This window comes from Carettochelys insculpta, chromosome 23, assembly GCF_033958435.1.
Source record: "Carettochelys insculpta isolate YL-2023 chromosome 23, ASM3395843v1, whole genome shotgun sequence".
NCBI lineage: Eukaryota > Metazoa > Chordata > Testudines > Carettochelyidae > Carettochelys > Carettochelys insculpta.
Genome location: NC_134159.1, coordinates 2,534,688 through 2,559,028, shown reverse-complemented (window position 1 = coordinate 2,559,028; position 24,341 = coordinate 2,534,688). Strand labels below are relative to the sequence as shown.

The 24,341-nt window shown below is 41.2% G+C and overlaps 1 protein-coding gene across 3 annotated transcripts in view; it reads right to left on the bottom strand.

Moving 5' to 3' along the window:
* Positions 1 to 507: 507 nt before the first annotated feature.
* The window catches only part of CDC42 (cell division cycle 42), a 48,036-nt gene continuing 24,202 nt past the window's right edge, over positions 508 to 24,341 (bottom strand). For 2 of the 3 annotated variants that reach the window (XM_074975922.1, XM_074975923.1), the window contains exons 4-6: positions 14,820 to 14,929; positions 14,509 to 14,706; positions 508 to 7,013 (exon numbers count right to left, since the gene is read on the bottom strand). In XM_074975922.1, coding sequence (XP_074832023.1) covers positions 6,924 to 7,013; positions 14,509 to 14,706; positions 14,820 to 14,929 — 398 coding nt within the window. In that variant the 3' untranslated portion in view covers positions 508 to 6,923. Of the gene's footprint in view, positions 7,014 to 7,040; positions 8,544 to 14,508; positions 14,707 to 14,819; positions 14,930 to 24,341 lie in introns of those variants that run through there. The other variant, XM_074975924.1, reaches the window with a different exon arrangement.

Here is a 24,341-nt window from a genome sequence, read left to right as displayed (position 1 = left end):
GGTGCAGATGTGGTCACCATCTCCAAAAAAAATCTTGGCATTGGAAAAAGTTCAGGAAAGGGCAGCAAAAATTACGGGTATGGAACAGCAGGCATAAGGAGAGTAATAAAAGTGGGATTGGAAAAGATGACTGAGACAGGGGGACATGATAGAGGTCTATAAAATCATGACTGGTGTGGAAAAGTGAATAGAATTTACTCCTTATAATCACAAGAGCTGGGGGAGGGGGGCACGTCACCACAAAATGAAAACAGGTAGCAGGTTTAAAACCAAAAGGTAGCACTTCACAAAATGGAGTCAACTGCTGAACTCCTTGCCCAAGAACGTTGTGAAAGCCAAGACTACATAACAGGACTCAAAAAAAAGAGCCAAATAAATACATGGAGGATAGCTCCACTGAAGGCTACTAGCCAGGAAAAGGCAATATGGGATGGATTACTTGATCATTATCTGTTCCGATCATTCCTTGTGAATAGAGGTCAGCAACCAAAATAGCAAGGATAGTCATTTTTACTAATGTGTAAATATATAATTCAAGACCCACAATGCATGTGAATATGAGACAGTCCTTAATAATGTCAAACCACACTTTTTGTAACCCCTATTTTAAGAACAGCCCACACACAATGATTTGTGTTGTGATACATGTTTACTGCAGGACATTCAAACTTTTTACATATTCTATTTCTTCACACTTTACATATGTGCTTGTATAAGTCTTCCTCATCTATATGCCTGAACCTTCTCTCTTGGGAGGATGCTAGGGGGAAGTTATCCAACCATTCAAGTCCACATCATTTGCTGTTTAGCTAAAAGTTGGTTTTGGGCTTTGAGACATTCACCATTTATTGAAAGTAATCAGGAGGGGTTTTGGTTTTTTGTTTTTAATTTAAACTTTGCAATTATAGTGTTGGGAACCACAAAAGTCCTTTAAAGAGCTGCATGTGGCTCCAGAGACACAGGTTGCAAACTTCTGTCTATGGGGACCTGGCATTAGCCAGTCAGAAGACAGAATACTGCACTAGACGATCCTTTGGTCTGACCCAGTATGGCTGTTTTTATGCCCTTAAATTGAAATCCCTGAAGTATCTAGAGGGTATTGGCGTGGACACGATTGTCTCTGGAAGCCGGCATTTCCAAGGTTTCAGAATGCTCAGATGGAGGTGCTGGAGTAAGAGGTTTAGACTATTACGGCACCAATACAACAGTCAGAGGTACTGATGAAAGATGCATCTTGTCTGGAGCTTTAAAAAAAAAAAAAAGTCATAGTATCACAGAATACTAGGACTGGAAGGGACCTCGACAAGCCATTGAGTCCAGCCCCCTGCCCCAATGGCAGGACCAAGTACTATCTAAACCATCCCTGACAGACATCTAACCTGTTCTTAAATATCTCCAGCAATGGAGATACCTCCCTTGGCAATTTATTCCACTGTTTGACCAACCTGACAGTTAGGAACTTTCTTAATGTCCAACCTAAACCTCTGTTGCTGCAGTTTAAGCCCATTGCCTCTTGTTCTATCCTCAGAGGCCAAGAAGAACAAGTTCTCTCCCTCCTCCTCATGACACCCTTTTAGATACCTGAAAACCACTATCATGTCCCCCCTCAATCTTCTCTTTTCCAAACTAAACAAGTCCAATTCTTTCACCTTTTCTTCACAGGTCACATTCTCTAGACCTTTCATCATTCTTGTTGCTCTTTTCTGGACCCTCTCCAATTTCTCCACATCTTTCTTGAACTGCAGTGCCCGGAACTGGACACAATACTCCACCTGAGGCCTAACCAGCGCAGAGTAGAGCAGAAGAATGACTTTGTGTGTCTTGTTCACAACACACCTGTTAGTGCATCTCAGAATCATGTCTGCTTTTTTTGCAACAGCATCACACTGTTGATGAGCTTCATCCCTTATCATTCCTGCTGTTCCTGTTAAGTACCAAGGCTCTTGGACCCTGTTTGTTTTCTGGCTCTCACAGAAGTGGAGGAGTCCTAAGCCACCAAGGTACTGGATCTCGAAGTCCCTGATTCCAAGACTGCTGAGTTAGTAGTACACAAGGTCTCTTTGTAACAGACTCCTTACACAGTAAGAGCCCCTTTTCCTGGAAGGACTCTGAAGTCCTCCCCTTTCTGGAAGAGTGATGGGCTGAGGTCAAAAAGGTATGTTAGGCCCACCCACAGACCAAAGTAAGGGGAATCCTGATCTTGCTCTACTGATCCACCATCAGCTGCCTCAGTTTGATGTCTGTTCCTCCTGGGTGCAGATCTGTGTGATTTTTCATAGCAGTGGATATAACTGAAGTGTAAATTGCTAACCACCATAGCCTCCTAACAAGTAAGTCAATATCTGAAGCCTGGAGAGCTAGGCATATCCTTCCAAGGAGGCACATATTCCTAGTCAGAGAAGAAAAGGCATTCCTCTAAAAATAAAAAATATACTAAGATAAAAAGAATGATTCTAATACAGAGGAAGGATGCTGGAAGCAAACATGTGATAATTCAGTCTTAGGCCAAAGTGGGTGTGAAGGCACTGACAATGGTATACCTGCCTAACTCTGCAAATCGTTGGTGCATGGGCAGGCAAAACTGCACTATTAATGAAAGACAATAAAAAAGGTCTCAAGAGCACATGCGCACCTGAAAAGATGCACACATAGGAATACTACCCCAAGAACCATAGCTATGGCCCCTAATTTTCCACCCCAGAACAGGTTAGAGCAGCTTAAGGGACCATACGCTTCCATTCCTAGGCCACATCTGCACTACAAAAATAACTTCGAAGTATAACTTCAAAGGAACAGACTTCAAGTTGAGTATCTACACACCCTGCTTCAAAAAAGGGAGCTACTCCATTCCCTGCAATGGAGTAAGGACTTTGAAGCTAGGCTCCCTTACTTGAAAATAAGGGAAAATGTGTGTACACTCGCTGAAGGCTACTTTGAAGTAGCACCTAATGTTGAAGTTAGTTCCTAGTGTAGACGCACCCCTACTGTTTCCTGTGGGAGGGGGAACTGAAAAAAGAAGCAGACAGACTAATTGAATCAGCTGTAGAAACACTAGGGAATCTCTAACAAATACCTGCCACATGATTTCTGCTTCTGAAATATTGCATAAGCCTCTGCTGAGTCCAGTAGAATGCAAGTGTAAGTCCTGTAACTTTCTGTAAACTTTGTTTTGTAACAGCTGCTAAACCTATATTATTAAGTACTATAAGTTAGTAATAAATTCTTTATAGATACCATAAGCCTTGAAGAAATTCTGGCTGTTATCCATTGTAAAAGAAATTGCTTTCTCTGAAGTGAGTTTTGCTTTGGGTAACTTAGGAAAGTGTGAATGTGGGGGGGAGGTGTGCAATGAAATCAGTCCCTGAAGCCAGCATGTCTGAACAAACAGCTGCCAGCAGCATCTTCATGGCCAAGAGACTAGGAGCTAAGCCCTGCAAAAGAACCCACCCAAGAAAAGGAGGCCCCATCAAGAGAAGATCAAAGTCATCTGTTAGTTGATGACTTGTGGCCATACAGCATCTTGGGGCAGTGCAACAAGGCCAAGAGCTACCAGACAAACATAAAAAGATGGATGCAAAGCTATAAAGGGAAGAACTTACTGCTTAGTCTCAGCTGGCTAAGAAAGCAGCCCAAGGCTCAGGCCTTGGACTTTCCCTGACTCCCTGGGACAGATGGTACTGACTGCACCTGAGCAGTACACAGACGAGAGAGGAAGCTGACAAAGGGGTCGTACAATCAGCTTGCTGCCCCAGATTCACGACTGCAGCTAGATGCACTGGAACTGCTATGCCTTTGCTTCCTCCACTGTCCCATTGCAACTCTTCACCTGTGTGAGTGTATGAGTGCAGGAGGGTGAATGTGTGTGGGTGTGTGCTTGAAAGCTAGTTCTTTTTTTTCCTTTAATCCAATAGTGGCACTTAAATTACAGACGAGTGTAACCGTGGGGAGCTCTCCAGTGAAAATAAGGTAACACCAAGCAGAACTAGATTGAAAAGTTGCTCCAAGATAATGTGGCCCCTTGACATTTTTAACAGTATGTTTGTGGTGTAAAACATCGGTATAAAGGAGTCAGATGCCTTTGGAGAAGTATTCAACTGCTAGCTTCAAATGTAAAAGGAGCAAATAAGCAGCACATGTAGCTCAGCAACAGAGTCAGAGTGCATTGTCACAAGGGTCACAGTGATCAATAAAGGTCAGAGAATTTCACCCATACACTTGTCATGTTGGCGCAATTATGGGAGAGAAGCAACTTCCATGTCCTTTCTTTTCTGTTCTTCAAGATCTCTCAGCGACAAGCTGCACTTGAAGTCTGGATTGCAGTCCCTGGTGCTATGTTTGCTTCTGAGTCCACATAAATGAGCCTACAACTGTATGTACCTAGACAAATATATTCTCGTAATCATTGTAAATCCTGTGAGCTCTGTGTATTTTAAAAAGAGAGTGCATCTCTCCCCTCCTTTCCAGGATGCTGGAGAAATGTCCTGAGTAGTTTTCTGACACCAACCACCCCCTCCTTCCCGCGTCCCTTTTTAAAAGGCAAGGTAACAGGAGCGTTAAGTGGAAGAGTTGAGTTCTGAGTAAGGTGAGCTCCACATGGTAGGTCCAAACTCTAGCTCTGGAATTCAAAAGCCTCCTCTACATCAGTCACAAGTTCCACTGTTACAGTGGCAGATAGCCATCAGGGCACTAAGACAAACTACCCTGAAGACTTTAACAATCACAGCAGATTGTGATCTGGACTCTATCCAGAAGGGAAACTTTACAAAGTATCAGGGTGATTATGCTGCTGAGAGAGAGACTGTTTGCCATGGCATAGGCTATCAAAACCCATATTCCCCAATCTTTGGTGGGCATCAAAGCCAGTATTTCAAAGGCATTGACAAACTCACCTTGAAGCACAGTATTCCTATGGAGCCAGAGAAGTTGAACTCTGCAAAAGGAGTGCTGAGTGGCAGCGCAAACTGCAAAGCTCAAAAGATGAAAGCCACACAGGTTTCAAGTCTGGCTACTTAGGTGGTTGTACAATTCTATTAACTTCTTAAAAAAATCTTCAAAGCTCTTTGGCAAGTGTTTTAATCAATACAAAATACTTCCACACTGCACAATTTCTTTGATCTCTACAGCTGAGAGAAATTGCGAACAAAACCCAAACGTGTGGCCAGGGGAACATCAATATTTTGTTTCCTGAGATCTATGCAAAAATAGAAAGGAAAATATGGAATTTCCATAACAGACTAGCATCTCATGCCAAAGAAAATAATTCAAAGATTTCATCTTATTTACAAAAGATTTTGGAACACGTGAAATATTAAAGGGTAAAAATCCTAACAGCCCTAAGTTTGAGAACAGAATGCACCTCTTTGCAGAACGTGAAGCTACAGCGGTAATTTCCTGATGTGGAAGGATTACTTTGTGAGCATTACAGCAAGCCTGATAGAAACGAGATCATGGGGAGGAGAGCACAGCAGGAAAAAATATTTCAAAGTGGGTGTGAAGATTGAAATGAAAGCTACTCGCTACTTGAAAGCGGAGCTCAAAGGGGTAAGATGACTGTAAGCCTTTAAAAACCAGAATTAGGGTGAGGAAAAATTACCCTTAGTCGGGCTTGTGAAGATATTTTACGTTTAATACATCTGAAAGAATGCATATACAAAGAACTTAGACATGAAAAAGCATTGGTTTAACATTAATGAGTCTACAATTAGGAACTTGGGAAGATGGAGAGGACTCCCTATGTATTAAAAATTTTGAATCTGCAAGCCAAAAATATAGTTTTGGTAAAATCCCTATTAACACTGGAACCTAAAGATCTCATGATCCTTATTAGACTGGAAACCATCTAACAGTCTTTAGGGTTACTTACATGCACAATGCAGATAAGCGGATTCTTTTAATTGGTCCCTATGGTGCCATACCAAACCCTAGACATCCCCCCCTTTACCGTTCTTTCCTACTGAAGCAAGTCTATTTTTCCATCCCTCCTAAAGGAGGGGCTGAACAGATCTGCAGGATACGCACCCACGAGCACCACTTCCTCAACTCACCTTAATGTGTTGCTATTACACTTAAAGAGCTTGAAACAACATGCTGGTAATTTTTAGGCCTGCCAAACAATTCACTGATCGAGAGGAATAAGTGATTTTTAGGGGTGGGGGAGTTTTTAAAATCCAATGATGAACTGAGTGTGCTTAAAGAGGTGCAGTTTTCCTTCACATTGATGAAAACCTGTAATGTCAAGTTTAGTCTTTTTCCGCCCCACCCCCCCATTACTTCCTCCCCCAAATCACAAACTAATTTTCTTAAATACAAGTTGATGGTGCACCCACAGATAAAGGAACAATTCACCTCCCATTTCAAAGGTTTCATAAGTTAAGACAGGGTTAGGAATTTGACCTGCTTATAAGAAAGTGATGGTGGGGAGGCAACTACACAATTTTTAAAGAAGGAGCACCAGCATGGGACATATTAGTTTGACTCAGTTTTGAAGACTGAGGTATACTCACACCCAGGCTGTCTGATTACAGAATCTAGCCCCAGAAAGTCAATGAATCCAATTCTTGCCAACTCAGGACAAGACTTAGTAACATAGCCTTGAATTAGTCGGTTACAGAGAAACTCATCACAAGCATGCCTGGATTTTAAACAAAAATTAGAAACAGTAAACAAAATAAAAAACTAGTACTGATCAGTATTTTCTGATACATAATTACTCAAAATTAAACTACTCTTTAACTGAATTTGGAAGGGCACTGGGAATGAACACTAACATTCTCAACTCACACAGGAGAGTGTTGGGAGATGGGAGTGCAGGGCATTTGTCATTATTGCAAAAACAAATTTTAAAGTTTGTATCTTTAGTTTGATTTAAACATTGCTTTTAGTATGACATCAAACAGCTTTGCAGAGGGGCTGTTGAGGGACGTTCATAGCAGCACACACCTGCGACTCTTCTTCGGCTCCGGAGGCTCCAGGGCAGCCAATATCGCTTCATCAAATACATTCTTTAGGCCTTTCTGAAAAGGGGCAGAGAGAGAGAAAGCGGCGGTCTCATTTTCTGGGTTATTATAAAACCAAAAATAAAACCAAGATAGAATTAAACCCCGATAATGGTAAACAGTACCGAGATCTACAATCTCCAGAAAGCCAGTTTGCTTAACTTAGTACACACAGTTTGGACAAAGCTAAGTAATTCTTTAGCAGAGTAATAGTCAGAATAAGACAATCCTCTGAAGCCATTTTCTTCAGATCAGTATTTCATAAGAAGCAAAACAAATACAGAAGTAATTGCCTCAAATGAACGGAAGTTTTAGGATTAGTTTGCTGCTCGCAAATTTCACATGCTGGTGAAAAAGCAAATTTCACATGCTCGTGAAAATTCACATGAAACAGCTGGATCTGGAACACAGAGTGGTAATGATTCCAGAACATGGTGCAAAGACACCCAAGTCATACAGGAGGCAAGCATGCAAAGATGGATTGCATCCTGGTATATTTCAATCAAGCTTCTGATCCCCACAGCAAGTGTTTAGTAGCAGCCAGGGAGAGTTCGGAAGCTGTGCATGACATCCATAACAGAATTCAAATGGGAAAGTTACAAAATGGGTACTACAAACTGTATAAATGTTAAATTGAAGCCAGAGTGTGCGAACAGAAATAAAGCTTCCTCAGTCACTTATACAAACAACTGCAATTTTTAATTCCAAAATTTAAATAACTACAATTGAAGTTTTTCCCCTTAAGACAAAAATGAGAAGCATGAAATTAAAATGCAAACTTTACATGTTACATTAACAAGCAACAAGGATCAGTTATTAAAATGAAGAGGTCTACTGGCATTAGTGAAAGCAAGAATTTAACATCTTTATAAAGCAGTAGCAGATACATTGATATTTCCTTCCCCCAAGGACTGACAAATACTCCACTACAGCACAAACAGCCAAAGCAACAGCAACAGAAAGTCTCACTGCACAAAGGAGAACCAGAAAATCCTTCACATTACACTGTTACTTGCAGGTCACTTTCATGTATGTTTATCATGCAAATACAGTTAACAATAGACTTAAGTAGAAAATGAAGTGTGCAGTTTTCTTCCTCCATTTGGGACTCACGAAACTTTAACAATTCTTTCTTGATTCCTCCTCCTCCCCCCCCAAATTTTAAAATGACACACCCAAGGCTCTTTCCCAACAACCTAAATCATAAAGCTATCCACATCTGGCAACCCAGGCAGCAGAGTTTAGTTAAGGGAGTCCAGTTCATGTTCCACAGTCACAAATGTTTTACTAAGGAACTGTATATGTTGCTTTCAGTCCAAAAGCTAATACAGAGGTTGCTCTAAGATGTTAAGTAGAGACACGGAAGCTTTCAATCAAGATGGTTTTATTCATTTTTAGCCAAGTTTCTACAGTAGTGGGACAGAAGAAGCAGCAGCAAGAGGGGAAGGAGAAAACAGTTTAGAATATACAGCACTTCCTTTTGGGCTGAGTTTCCGGAGGCTCGAGGGCAGCTAGGATAGCCTCATCAAACACATTCTTCAGACCTCTCTACAAGACAGAGGGGAGGAGAAAAAACAGCAGCCAGGTTAGAGGATTAGAGAGAAAACAAGCAGATAAAGAGCATTTAGGATAAGTTGGGCTGAATTCACAGAAGCAGCAAGCAGATTTACTTTGTTGCAACAAAGTAGATCCCGGAGCAAATAATTCGCATCATTTAGATGACCAGGAGACCAAACTAACAAAAACAGAAGTGTACAGAAAGCCAGCAATTAGATGAAACATGTACGCCCATAATGGCCAAAAGCTTAGCGGGAACATTGGACTTTTTACAGAATCTTTGCTGGCACCTATGTGAGCTATTAGACTGAACATTTCCAGTGAGTTACTCCTAGAAATAAATGTGATACAGAAATAGCTTGTCCCATGTGGCTATGATGGAAGGTCATGTACATACCTTTCCCATCCATATTAGTTAGACACATTAGTATTTTAGGTATGCAGAGTTTCACTTGTGAAAACGTCCCCCATTTACGGCAGAAGCTATTAGTTTTAAGTGGTACCTTCAAATGACTGGATTGCTATGTGAATTCAGCCCCTGAATAACTGAAGATTTCCAACCAAGTGCTCGGCATGTCCACCGTGGGATGGAAGCAGGACTTCTACCTGGTTAAATCAATCTTCCAAAGTAAGTTCTCAGCCATTTCACATCCAGGCAATGCCTTATTAGTGCTATTATTTTGACATTTAGCAAACTATCTATAAAAATCATATATTCCAGCTAGTCAGCCATGTCAGTAAAGTATCAAAATCACTCAAGACAAAGGAAGAGGAAAAAAAAGGCGTTAGAATTGGAATGCTTCTTCACACTAGGGGATCCAATATCAAGCAGTCAAAAGCTTTAAGAAGTCTGCAGGGCTAACAACGAAAGCACAAGGCATGCATTAGCTCAACAGTTCCCAGACTTTACTAAATCACCACCCTATTGACAACAAAAACTACTACATGACTGGGGAAGGAACCTGAGCCCTGCTGCCCTCCGGGAAGTGGGCCTCTCAGGATTCAGTCGTGGATTCAGCAAATCCAATTCTGGTCCTGATGGTCCCCTGAAAATGGGGTCTTGACCCACAGTTTGAGAACAGCTGCATTTGCTCTATGGAAATGGGAATTCTACAACAAGAAGTCCTGTGGCACCTTATAGGCTAACAGATATTTTGGAGCCTAAGATGCAGGAGTCTGATTAAGTGGGTCTTTGCCAACAAAAGCTAATGCTCCAAAATATCAGTTAGCCTATAAGGTGACGCAGGACTTCTTGTTGTTTTTGAAGACACAGACTAACATGGCTACCTCTCTGATACTTGTCACCATGCAAGGAATTCTACAGTATATTCTCTCACTGCCATACAATTCTAAGACATTACACACAAGCACCAGAAGAGAAACCCTGCTCAGTTAGATTAATTGGACATGGTTAACTATCATAAGCATGACCTGCAAAAATTCAGAAAAAGGTTTACAAGGTAAGAAACAAAAGGGAAACAACATGGTAAAATTCATTTCTGAGAGGCCATCTGTGTGTGTGTGGGGAAGAAATTCAGTCACCCATTTTGTTGTGCTTTAAATCTTGCAGAGGACACAAAAGTTGGAGATGAAGTAAATTAAGAGGACTGGTCACAGAATCAGAGTGATTTGGACGGCTTTATAAAACTGGCACAATTCAGCGTGTTTTAATATAACTAAATGCAAGTGTACGCATCCAGAAATAAAGAATATGGGCCATATGCACAAGACTCTACCTTGGGCAAGGAGTGACACTGGGGGTGGGGGGAGGGGAAAAAAGGGAATGGGCATCATGGTGGATAATCAACCAAACATGAGCACCTAGTGTGACTGTGTCAAGAAGAGCTAATGCATGAACAGTGGTATGGTAAGTAGATCAGAGGTTATTTTATATCTCTTTTTGGCGTGGTGAAAAAGCTGGTAGAATATTTTGTCCAGTTCTCGTGCCCACAGACTAAAAAAAGATGTTGACAAACAGTCTAAGGAAGACCCACAAAAACGACTGAAGGATTAGAAGATATGCCTTACTATACTTGAGCGCCTTGAGTCTCTCTAGTTAGCTTAACAAAGAGGGGGTTATGACATTAAAACAAAATCAAATGTAAAAAAAAAAATCACAAAAGCAGAGTACAGGGTTGAACCTCTCTAGTCCTGTACCCTGGGGACCTGACTGGAGGTAAATGAGAATTTGCTGGACCATGGGAGGTTAATATCGTCTAGCAGCATTACGATGCTTCACTGCTTACTGAGCTCTTAGAAGACATTTGGGGCAAATTACAGCTAAGTAACAGTATACAGTGAGAGCCAGGACTGGCAGCTGTAGAATTTTGTTGGGCAACTTTCCCCATAGTGCCATACACATGACGACAGATCACAGATGTTGCCAGACAAGAGTGTTCTGGACTAGAGAGGTTCAACCTGTACTATTTTGAAAATAGACTTTGAATCAACGGGGTCTAAGTCATGCAGGAACAAAAGGTAGTTCATTAAGAGCTGTGCTGGAAACACTTATTCAAAACAAGACTGACTATGGCAGAGAGGCCAAATTTAAAAAAAAAGTCTTTCAAACTTCTCCATGGTCTAGGGCAGGCGTGGCCATCCTGTGGCCTGCAGGCCAGAATCCAGCTCGCAGAGCCAGCAGTGTTGCTATTTTGAAAGCCGGCTGGGTGGCTCCAAGCCACATGTAGCAGTTTAAGGAGCCATCTGTGGCTCTGGACACTGCCACCACTCACTCCTCCTCTGGCTCTCTGCCCTGAAAGAGAACTCAATTTAATTAGCAGCCAGCAGGAGGGATCTGGCTGTTAAGCTAATTAACTTGAGTCTAATTATTTCAGTACAGCAGGCTGGAAAACCAACTCGCTGTGCATGGGGGAAAAGGAGTAAGAGGGCTGGGGGGAGCCACATAGCCGCACCGAGGAGACAGCAGCACAGCAAAGGTGCTGGGGGGACAACAGCATGCTGAGCTCCTGTGTGAGGTTAGTTAATGCTGGCTTTGGGGCTGTGAGGGATTACGCTTGGGGCTGGGGGTAGGGGGGCAGGTTGAGGCTGCAAGAAGTTAAGCCTGGGTGCTTCTGTAATTTTTTACAACACAAAATGTTAAATTGAACAATGACTGAAAAATGTGCATATGGAGAAAATTAGATCAACCCCTGTCACTGCAAACAGACTTGTTTGATATTTTATGCAGTTAAGCTGGGGAGGCAGGGAGAAGAGTGCAGTCTGGGGCTTTTTTCTGTTTGGCCTCCAGAACATATACATTGTCATGCATCCCCCAACCCCCATGAAAAAAGGTTGACCACCCGGTCTAGGGCACACAGACCCTTCTCTGTGCTTAATAAATCTAGGACGGTTTAAAGATTAGGTTACAAAAGTGCTAATCTGCTTTTTCTTCTGTTCAAGTAGCCTCTCCATAGTCACCATCAGCTATGTTTTAAGGCAAGTATTTAAAAAAATTACAGGCTTTACAGCAACATATCACTGTGGTATCCAAGCAGCCGCCTATAAAAATCACAGAACACTAGAAGTGGAAGGGACCTCGAGAGTTCGTTGGATCCCGTCCTCTGCACTCACAGCAGGGCCAGGCACCATCTAAGTCATCTTGACAGATGTTAACACTTTGAATCCAAAAGGCTATTGCCAACTGTGTTATGTAGGTACTGCTTTTATCCACCACTGAAATGCTGCCTCCTCTGGGAAGGAACACTGTAGTTCTTAGAGCACAACAACTAAGGCAAGAAAAGAAGTTGCATGGTTCATGCAGTTTAAAAAATGAAGGGGCACATAACAGAACTGGTTGACATGTTTCCAAGAAATCTGTTTTAAGAAAAAATTGTAATTTACCCCCCCCCCCCCCCGCCTTTTTTTTTTTTTTTTTTTTTTTTTTTTGGAAGAGGCAATGATCTAGGGCAGTATTATAGACATTTTCCAGATTGACTGAGGCACTGATTTACCAAAGGAAGTTTAATGGCAGAGTTACAAACAGTTTTAACCAGAAATGACCAATACATATTTTTTTTTGTTTTTCTCCTGACTTGAGAGGAAGGATGAAGAATGGACCCTGGCCCTCCTGTCAGACAAACTCTGCTACTGAATCTTCACTGCTGTACAACAGACTCAAACCAACATAATACACGTACCAAACTGATGTAAAGATAAATATGCACTTAAGTCCCAAGAACTTAACTACCAATGAAATCACCACTGCTCTGATGGAAACACTGGAGCTTTTTGCCCCTCAAAAAAGACTAAATCCCATTCATCAAGCATTGCGTCTACCAGAAGAAAGCAAGTCTACCAGGTTTCCCAATCAGCTGCCTGTCACCGGCCATGACATGCTGCTGGCAGTGGAGAAGCACTTAACGTATAGAATCCATGGCAAAGGAAAATGAACCAAGACTATACAATTCTAGTCCATTTCTTTTATACCACATTTGGTGAGCTTCCCTTGGAGGAAGGCAACTGAATAATCCTAACCAGCTAAAGTCAGGGTCCTTCTGCATTTAGCTTACACTCAACAGATCCTCAAGTGGAGTCTAACCTAGGAACTGTAGCTTCCCTGTTGCAGACTTCCAAGGTGTGAATTTTTGTTCAGTGGATGTTGCTGATTTAAAGAAAAAAATAGAACAAAAGTAAAGATACAGCAGCAAATTAAAAAAGAAAGAAGAATTTAAAAGATGGAAAAGAAAAATTGATGGCACTACATCTTTTTCCATTAAAAACTACTGGGCTAGTTTAGAGGTGCATAACGAAAAGTGTATTTGGGCCATACAAAAGACCATAAGAAAACTGTTTACTCCAGCTAACCACCAAACAGTAATTGTGGTGAACATGATAATTGTGCACAAGGGATTAGCAACATTTTGAGATACTTATCCTGCCTTTTCCTCAAAGCTCTGGGAAAAACAAATAACTCGTCTATTTAACAGAGTGAACAGCAGCAATTCATGAACACAAGTAGTCAAGCATCAAAATCCATTGAAGGGAATGTCACAATCTCACTCTCATAACAACATTTCTCATCCATGGATCTCAAAGTGCTTTATACAAGGTCATTCACATTTGCCTGATTTTAATTACACAGGGAAAATGACTCTCAGTCATCCAGCAAGCAATTGACAGAGCCAGGAACAGAACTCAAACCTCCCATACCAGCGCTCTATGCATTAGCCAACACTGCTTCGTACTGGGGGCACCAATTTTAAACCTCATATTGGATAACAATAAAACTACCATGGATCCATGGGGCATGCATTTGGGCCTCTGAAATTAAGAGCTGTTTGCTCTCATCTCTAGGCACCATCAAGGTAGGTATTAATAGAAATCTGGAAGAAGAGGGAGCTCCAGAGGAGAAAAAAATCCTAGATGGTTGGAGAGTGGTAGTTTCGTACAAACAGAACTACCATTTTCAGAATACATGAAAATCAGGAACAGAACCCCACAAAACGTAGAAATTTCGCTTGCTGAGTTTTAAGTATGTAGCTTCTATTTCAATATTTGGAAGGGACAGAATTGATGGAGGTTGAACTTCAGATAATGAATAGGTTCTTGTGACAACAACGAAGTGCCGCTATGTAATTTAAACACACCACGATTTTATCTTGCATCTGTCAAAAGCTTGCAAAAATATAAAGTAAAAGAATTGAAGTTCATGCCATGGATTACCAGGAGAGTTGTCTCCATTTCATTGCCACTAGTAAGAAAGAGTCCCTGGACAGACTGCTCAGCAAGACTGAACTAGAACCTGGTTAACAGGTTAGCACATGAACATTTGCGACCTGGGTGGAATGATTCATATCAGATTCAAATTTCCTTTGTACTCAGCAATTTTGCACTCACACCAACAGAAAGTGCACGCTCACCTTTTTACATACCCTATTTAGCTCTATTCCACAGCAGTGAAGGAGAGGAAAAAAGAGCAGTGAACACACTCATGAAAGATTTAGTGGATGAGTCTCACCTGTGTGAGTGCGGAGCACTCCACATATTTGACTGCCTTCAGGTCCCGGGCCAGTTTTTCAGCAGTCTCTGGAGTTATAGGCTTCTGCTTGTTCTTGGCAAGCTTCTCAATTGTTGAGGGGTCATCTCTGAGATCAATTTGGGTCCCAACAAGCAGGAAAGGGGTTTTTGGACAGTGGTGAGTTATTTCAGGTACCCACTAAAAGGAGACAAGGAACATTGTTACTACTTAAGTCTGTGAGGCAATTTCAGATGGCATTGCTTGAAGCCTTGCCACAGCTCCAGTTTTCGGTAGAAAGGCATCTGACCAACCTTTTCTTTCACATTTTCAAATGAAGAAGGAGAGACCACTGAAAAACAAACCAGGAACACATCTGTCTGAGGATAGCTGAGAGGTCGTAATCTGTCATAATCTTCCTGTCCTAGAAAAAAAAGAAATGAAACAGCAGCATTAGAAAGAGAGCCTTCAGAAGAAGTCTTTCCTAGAAAAGGATTCCCTTTCAGTCAAAATACAAATGCTTATAGGATACACTGCTGAAGAGTTGCATATTCAATCTGTATTCCAACAGAGAGCAGTTTTGCTTAACCTTAAACACTGGAAAGCCACCACAGCCCACTCCCACATTAAGAGGCAGAATCTAGTTATGCCAAATGTCACACCACCACCAAATCAACACAGAAAGCATAATCTTCAGACCATCCTTCTCTAACATGCATGCCAATGTATTACAGGTTGATCTGCTCTAATCCCAAACTCTCGTCCGGCAACATCTATAATGCAGCATGATTTTAGTTGGCTGGTGACCACTAATCATGGGTGTGGTCGTGTTTCCTGTGGTCCCATAAACTTTTACAGCCACCAGTCCCGGCTCAGTGTTCTGTGATGTTATTGAGCTGTAATTCACCTCTACAGGTCTTTGAGGAGCTCAGTAAGCAGGAAAAGTGTCGACAGTGCTACCAGAAAACGTGACCACCTGTGGCCTGGCAAAAACTCTCATCAAGCACTGGTCGGGTCTCAAGGGTACCAAATTAGGGAAGTTTAACCTGTATTTACATCTAGTTTTGGCATTAGATGAAATTTCAGTATTGACTGGTTAATTTAGTTTTTAAAATTAATGCCACCTCCATCAGCTTCCTTAAGTGTTTGGATTTAGTTTTGCCTGGGAACATGTATTATAGCTTTAAAATCTGATTTCCAATATTTCTCTTGTATTTTCTAACCTCTTGTGTCCCAACCCCAGGTCTGGGGCTGATATGGCTATGAGGAACACCTCCAGACAAGTGATTTCCATCAAGTTTCAGAATTTATCTGGGGAGACGTATTGAAAAAATATTAAGGCCAGTTCTTTGCTCGATGGTATAGTTCTGGACAGGGTGTACTAAAATAGTTTTTTTAATTTTAAAAATCCATACTCAATTTCTCATTTAAAAACACTTGCAATTAAATCTCATCAGCAACATGTTACACATACACTTACAGACCCTCAAAAATGAATTAGTGGTGCTCGTTTGTCCAGCCTAACTACAAGTGCTTGCTTCTTCAAATGTCCGGGCTTTCAATTTCTGTTGTGCAAAGAAAGTCATGCTGGACAGGACTGTTTTTGTTCTGTGCTCATGTGGTAGTGGATCTGGGACAAGCACAGCAGAGGAATTAGTTAAGATATTGTCTTAAGACAGAGAGATAATATATAGGAAAGGATGGAGGCAGCAGAGAAAGGAACAATAGAGTGAACTAGAAAATGAAAGGGAAGACATTCAGAGCACACACACACACACACACACACACACACACACCCCCCTTCCTATAATTTCCCTTCTTTGCTGCAGAAAAACCTATAATGGCTTCGGGGCATAAGAAACCCCCTATCTGGGAATATGTTGAATAAATTAATTTTCTGTGTAAAAAAAAAAAAAAAAAACATCAAGTGTTAACAGTTGAAGATGATGATCCAGGGCCTAGTTGCAAGAATGAAACATAAGAAAACGACCTATTGGCAGAAAATTGCGTTGATGAAGATGTAGATATGGCTGAGTGGATCACCTGGTTAGTAACTTAAATTTACTTTACAAATGCATTATTCTTCAGGACTCTCTTTTTAAAAAGACAAATGTACTTTGATAACTCCCAAGCTGTTTGCTGTGTTGGATGTTGCTAGACAAAAAACATTTAGCTTAGCTAACCCTTATGGCTTGTTTAATTAACTAATTGGCTTTAGAATCTATCACTTATGTATACAGTACAGAAAGTTACGGTAAGAAATCTAGAGTTGCCAGTTGCCACTGAATATTTTATTATATAACACACACACCCCTTAATTTTGGAACATCATAGCTGCAAAGAATCGTGATGCCATATGCCTAACTCCAGCTTTCCCTCAGAGAATTCATCGATAGAGATACTCTAGGCTTTAATAAAAAAAGAGAGGAGAGATATCAAACAAACAATGAGCTAGCTCAGACAAACAATTATGTATAAAAGAATCTAATACATCTGGGATGGGAAGACAAATAAGCAAAGGCAAATCTTTAAAATGCTTCTACACAAATGCTAGAAGTCTGGCTAATACGATGGGTGAACTACAGTACCTTGTATTAAAGAAGGAAATTGACATAATAGGCATCACAGAAACCCGGTGGAATGAAGGCAACCTATGCAACACAATCATACCAGGATATAAAATATATTGGAAGGATAGAGTGGGCCGTGTGGGTGGCGGAGTGACACTGTATGTGAAAGATTATGTAGAATCAAATAAAATAAGAATTTTAAACAAATCAAAATGTTCCCTAGAATCACTATGGATAGTAATTCCAAGCTCTATTAAGACGACAGCAGTAGGGATATATTATCGACCACCCGATCAGGACAGTGAGTGATGCTGAAATGCTAAGGGAGATTAGAAAGGCTACCAAAATAAAACACTCAATAATAATGGGGGATTTCAATTATCCCCATATTGACTGGGTACATGCCACATCAGGACAAGATGCAGAAATAAGATTTCTCTATGCCGTTAATGACTGCTTCTTGGAGCAGCTGGTATGGGAACCTACAAGGGGAGGGGCAATTCTCGATTTAATACTGAGGGGAGCACAGGATCTGGTCCATGAGGTCACTATTACAGGACCGCTTGGGAATAGTGATCGTAATGTAGGAACATTTAATATTCCTGTGGCAAGAACACTGCCTCAGCCGTCCAAAACCTCTGGCATTTAATTTCAAAAGGGGGAATTAGGCAAAAAAAAAAGAGGTTAGTTAAAACAAATTAAAAGCCAGAGTGACTAGAACAAAAACCCTGCAAGCTGCATAGAAGCTTCTCAAAAGACACTATAATAGAGGTCCAACTTAAATGTATACCCCAAATTAAAAAACATACTAAGACTGAAAAAAAGAGCCACCGTGGGTTAACATCCATGTAAAACAAGCAGTGAGGGATAAAAAGGCATTCTTCAAAAAGTGGAAGGCAAATCCTAGTGCGCTAAATAGAAAGGAACATAAAACACTACCAAATTAAGTATAAAACTGTAATAAGGAAAGCCAAAAAAAAAAAAAAAAAAAAAAAGATTGAGGAACAGCTAGCCTAAAGCTCAAGAAGTAATACAATGTTTAAGTACATTAGAAGCAGGAAGCCTGCTCAAAAACCAGTGGGTCCCCTAGACAATACAAATACAAAAGGAGCAATCAAGGACAATAAAGCCATTGCAGAGAGACTAAATGATTACTTTGCTTCAGTCTTCACAGCTGAGCACGTTGGGGAGATACCCAAACTCGCACCATTTTTTGTGGGAAATGAAACTGAGGAACTGTCCCGGATTGAAGTGTCATTAGAGAGGACGTTTTGGAACAAATAGATAAACAATGTTAAAAAATCACCAGCACCAGATGGCATTCATCCAAGGGTTCTGAAAGAACTCAAATGGGAAATTGCAGAGCTATTAACACTAGTTTGCAACTTGTCCTTTGGAGCAGCTTCTGTACCTAATGACTGGAAGATAGCTAATGTGATCACCAATATTTAAAAAGGGCTCTAGAGGCGACCCTGGCAATTACAGACCAGTAAGTTTAACGTCAGTTCCAGGCAAACTAGTTGAAACAATAATAAAGAGTAAAATTGTCAGGCATGTAGAGGAACATAATTTGATGGGAAAAAGTCAACATGGTTTCTGCAGAGGGAAATCACGTCTCACTAATCTGTTGGAGTTCTTTGAAGGGTTAACATGTAGCCAGGGGGAGATCCAGTGGATATAGCATACTTAGATCTCCAGAAAGCCTTTGACAAGGTAACTCAAAGGCTCTTATATAAATTAAGCTGTCATGGGATAAGAGGGAAGCTCCTTTCATAGATTGAGAACTGGTTACAAGACAGGAAACGGAGGGTAGGCATAAATGGTAAATTTTCCAAATGAGGAGGGGTAACTAGTGGTGTCCCCCAAGGGCCAGTCCTAGGACCAATCCTGTTCAATTTATTCATAAATGATCTGGAGAAGGGGGTCAGCCATGAGGTGGCAAAGTTTGCAGATGACACTAAACTGTTCAAGAGAGTCAAGAGAAAGGCAGACTGAAGAACTTCAAAACGATCTCATCAAACTGAGTAACTGGGCAACAAAATGGCAAGTGGAATTTAATGTGGGTAAGTGCAAGATAATGCACATTGGAAAAAGTAACTCCAACTATGCTAACAATATGATGGGAGCTAAATTTAGCTATAACTAATCAGGAAAGATCTTGGAGTTATCACGGATAGTTCCTTGAAAACATCTAAGCAGTGTGCAGAGGCAGTCAAAAAGGTAAATAGGATGTTAGGTATTATTAAAAAAGGGACAGAAAATAAGACAAGGAGTAACTTACTGCCCCTATATAAATCTATGGCATGCCCTCATCTTGAATACTGTGTACAGATGTGGTCTCCTCACCTTAAAAAAAAAAAAAAAAAAAGATATCCTGGCCCTGGAAAAGGGTCAGAAAAGCACAACTAGAATGATCAGGGGCTTGGAACGGGTCCCATATGAGAACAGGCTAAAAAGATTGGGATTTTTCAGTTTAGAAAAGAGGAGGCTGAGGGGGGACATGATAGAGGTATATAAAATTACGACAGGTGCGGAGAGGGTGAATAAGGAGAAGTTATTTACTTGTGCCCATAATACAAGATCTAGAGGACACCAAGTGAAATTAATGGGTAGCAGATTTTAAACTAATTAAAGAAAGTTCTTCACTCAGTACCTTAACCTGTGGAACTCCTTACCAGACGAGACTGTGAAGGCGAGGACTACAACAGAATTTAAGAAAGAGCTAGATATATTCATGGAGGTTAGGTCCATAAAAGGCTATTAGCCCAGGGACGGAACGGTGTCCCTGGCCTCTGATTGTCAGACGCTGGAGATGGATGGAAGGAGACAAAAAAACCAAAATCGCTTGATCATCTTCAGTCCACCCCCTGGGGCACCTGGCACTGGCCACTGTTGGCAGACAGGCTACTGAGCTGGATGGACCTTTGGTCTGACCCAGTATGGCTGTTCTTATGTTCCCACAGGAACCCCATTTTCTACTTGTTTTATCAAAATGGGTGGTGGTGGGTGATTTTAAATCAACCCACCCTGGTTCTGGCTGTTTACAGAATACTCTCATTGACAAACAGCAATTAGCAAGCACTTGATACTAAGCAAATTTATAAAATCATTTTATTTGCAAGTTTTTTGATGCAATAGTCTGCCTGCAAACTCTGAAGCCATCGTTAATGTGCTCCATCTACTTAATTCCTGCACTTGTAAAAAACTTAATGAGCCTACTCCCTCTCAGTTTTTGAGTTGATGAAACAAATTACAGCACTATGTGAAACATGGATCTCTGGAATTAAACAAAGACACTCAACTTAATATATTCATAACCCATCACTGATGTTTTACTTCCTTGATTATTTTCAGTGATGTCATTTGTTTGTGGTTTTGTTTGCAACCTGTGGGACTTTTTACTTATTTTCACTGTTCTATGCATGTGAAGTATTAAGCAAATTAAGAGTTCGTATTCTGTAGTAATTGTATAACCCTGAGTGAACGCCTTTTTCTTTCCTTTCCAGTATCAAAAATATTGTATGAACATTTGCAAGGAGAGCACGACTGACTCAGAGCTGTTTAACATTTTCAAGCTTAGCTATGCGTGCAGATAATATGCAAGAGATAGTTTTAGAAACTGAAGAAGCCTGTACCATGCTAGTGGTCGACTGGAGTATTCTATTACACCGGGCCTTTGGTGTGTATTTTTATGCTTTCACCTAATGGTCATGCCTTTGTTTTATTTATACAGTTATTTTCAGTACGTCCCATTTTGGTGTGCTTGCTAGCCCGAGTTGTTAGAAAGGATGACAGAATGTATGTACTCCATTGCGAGGGCTACTTGGTTCCTCTACTAAGCTGGCATGGGCTATGACTGAGGCTGGGGGGCAGCACACTGTCTTCTCAGTCACATACAGAGAGCCTACTGTCTTGTCTGTCCTATTTTAGTGTAATACAGCCATCCTCTTCAGCTGAGTGGCTATTGCCCTGGCTCCAATTCACTGGCTGAAAAACTCTGACTCTCCCATAGATTTGAGCAGGTAGGAAATAAGAGCAGATGGCTTTAAAAAAATCTCCAGGCTTCACTCTGAACACCAGCAAAACACAACAGTCCAGATCTGAGACAGACTGCTAGCTTGGTGCTAAGATGAAATTGTCCATCCACGCTTCTGCAGAGATTGTTTAGGTGCGGAAATAAAACTAAATGAATAAGATATTCAGAAGGATTTCATTCCTTAATCCTCCTCCAGAGCTGAAACACACAAAAATTTGATGAACGGCAAAGCAAATTGTTCTGGGATATCCCCAAGATTTGATACATAAACAGTTTTTAAAAAATCCTATTTTTCTAAGTAATAGGGAGCAATTTGTCAACAAAAAAAAAAAAAAAGCGTTCACAGGTGAGCAAATTAAACAGTAGCTGAAAAAGTAACCCCTCTATCCCAATCCCTGCCAGTTAAGGCCCCACTGCCTTCAGCTCAACTTTCCTGATTCAGCCTTGGCAAAGGCAACAGGGGTAAATGCCTTTCATAAACAATGCATATTCTTCTTGCAGTGGCACTCATGCTCACATTAACTCAATACTGGTGCACATAACAAAACTCATTCAGCTCAAAGACTGAAAACAGAGTGTTGCTTCAAACCAAGTTCAACAAAGCACATGATTACTGCACTCGAAAGCAAACACCCCATCAAACACTAGCATTACTCTGCCCTCGAAGGGATGCAAACACCACACTTAAGGGAAACAAAGAAGCAGATAATCCACCTATGAGACAGTTAGGATTCAAAAGTCCGTTACAGACTCTAGAATGCTTTATTCTTGGTTGAAGAGCTCTGTGAAGTCTAACTACAGCAAAATCCACACGCAATCAGTGCTTAAAATTTTATAACAGCACGCTGAAAGACATCTTTGTTCATTAAAAGCCTTGTACCACCAACTGCACATTGAACCCATATAAAAAGCTTAAGAGAAATGAAGTTAAAGAAATGTTGCAAAAAAAATGAAGTCAGTGTGATGAGAAAATGTTTTAAAAATCAGATGATGCTTACAGAATAAAAGCCCATCAATTAAAGATAAAAGCAAAGCAGAGAAGAGATTTCAAAATAGTGCTGTTACAGAAACTGCAGACTTAAGGGGGACTATGGAGGTCACAAATCCTAAGAGCACCACCTTAATATCCCAGGATAGCCCTAACAATGTGATCTAAAGAGGTGCTGACGGGATCTCTTTCAAAACTATGAGGCAGTGTTTTCCCCCTACTTTTTTCTACATGCACGTGATGAATGAATTTTGTTCTGTGCACAATTAGTGCTATTAAATATTTTCCAGATGTAGATCACATATGATAGATCACAAGATAAACTAGAGTTGTGACACATAACCTCCGTATTGGTGCACATAAAAGTCATGTGGCGGGGCTGGGGCAGAGTTAGGGTGTGGGGAGGGCAGAAAGGAGGGCTCCCGCTTGGGGTGCAGGTTCTAGGGTGTAGCCAGGGTTGGACTACAGGGTAATGAGGGCTCTGGGATAAAGGGTGTGGGCTGCCACCATGGGGGAAAACAAGGACCTGCCCCCCTCTCCTCTAACTCTCTCCCCATTGCAGCAGCTCCAGGGCTGGGGCTGCAGGATACACACCTCTTCCCCATCCATGTCAGATCTGGGCCAGGGCCGCAGCAGGAGTGCCTTTCCCCTTACCTCAGCAGGTCTGGGCTGAGTTGGGACAAGTCTCCCTAAGTTGCAGCTGGGTTGGGGCCAGGGTACCTCTTCTCTGGCTGTAGCATATCTGAGACTGGGGAAGAGGCACTTAATAGGCTGCTGTACAGCCATGCAGCTCAAAGGGAACTTACGTATGAAGTTCCTTTCTTCAGGACAAAGTTAAAGATGACCCACTCACTGCCTTTTCTTTTTAGAAAGGCCAAGTGGTTGAGCTAGTATCTTTTGTTGGACAAACTTCTGGTGGAGAAATTCAGAAGGTTTCAAGCTACACAGTTCCTCCTCTGTTCTAGGAAAGCTGCTCAGAATCTCACAGATAGCATAAAGCTGAACAAACTGAATATGTGCAGATTTAAAATATGGATTTTAGGAAACAGTTAAGTGTGGAAAAATACTGCATTCACAAATTTAGAGATTGTCACCCATTTATCTCTAGATCATTGCAACAGACAAAGAGCATTGAATGCATACTCAAATTAGTTCTCCTACAGAACATAAGAACAGTCATACTGGGTCAGAATGAAGATCCACTTAGCACAGCACCTTGTCTTCTAACAGTGGCCAGAGCGAATGAACAGAACAGGTGGTCATCAAGTGGTCTCACCCATCAACCACGTCCAGCTTCTAACAAACAAGGGCTAGGGACACCATTCCTACCTATCCTGGCTAATGCCAATGATGAATGTATCTTCCATTAGCTAGCTCTTTTGTTAACCCTGTTAACATCCTGATCTTCACACCATCCTCTGACAAGAAGATCCACAGGTTGACTAGGCATTGTGTGAAGAAATAATTCCTTGTGTGTTTTAGGGTATATCTCTGCACAGCAAAGTTATTTCAAAACAACAGCCCTTATGAAATAACTTTGTTAGCCTCTATGCAACACAACTGCTATTTTGAAATAATTCTGAAATAGTGGTTGGCTTATTTCAAGACAGATAAGCCTCACTGCATGAGGAATAGAGCCTATTTCAAAATAGGGGCTGTGTAGACAGGGAATAGAATCTATTTCAAAAAAAAGTAAAAATCAAGGAGAGGATTCTATCCCCAGGAGGGTTCTAAAAGATGGTGCAGAGTCTGGGAGGCAGTTGGGAGTGCAGTGCCAGAAGCAGGCTCCGGCTGGGAAGCATTTACCTATGCTAGAGGTATGTAAAATCATGAATGGTGTGGAGAAAGTGAATATTGAAAAGTTATTTACTTGTTCCCATAATATAAGAACTAGAGGACACCAAATTAACGGGTAGTAGGTTCAAAACTAAAATTTTTCTTCACACAGCACACAGTCAACCTGTGGAACTCCTTGCCAGAGGAGGCTGTGAAGGCCAGCACTCTAACGGAGTTTAAAATAGAGCTTGATAAATTTTTGGAGGTTAGGTCCATAAATGGCTATTAGCCAAGGGTAAAGTATGGTGCCCCTAGCCTTTAGTCAAAGGCTGGAGACAGATGGCAGGAGACAAATCGCTTTATCATTGTCTTCGGTTCACTTCCTCTGGGGCACCTGGCACTGGCCACTGTTGGTAGACAGGATACTGGGCTGGATGGACCTTTGGTCTGACCCAGTATGGCTGTT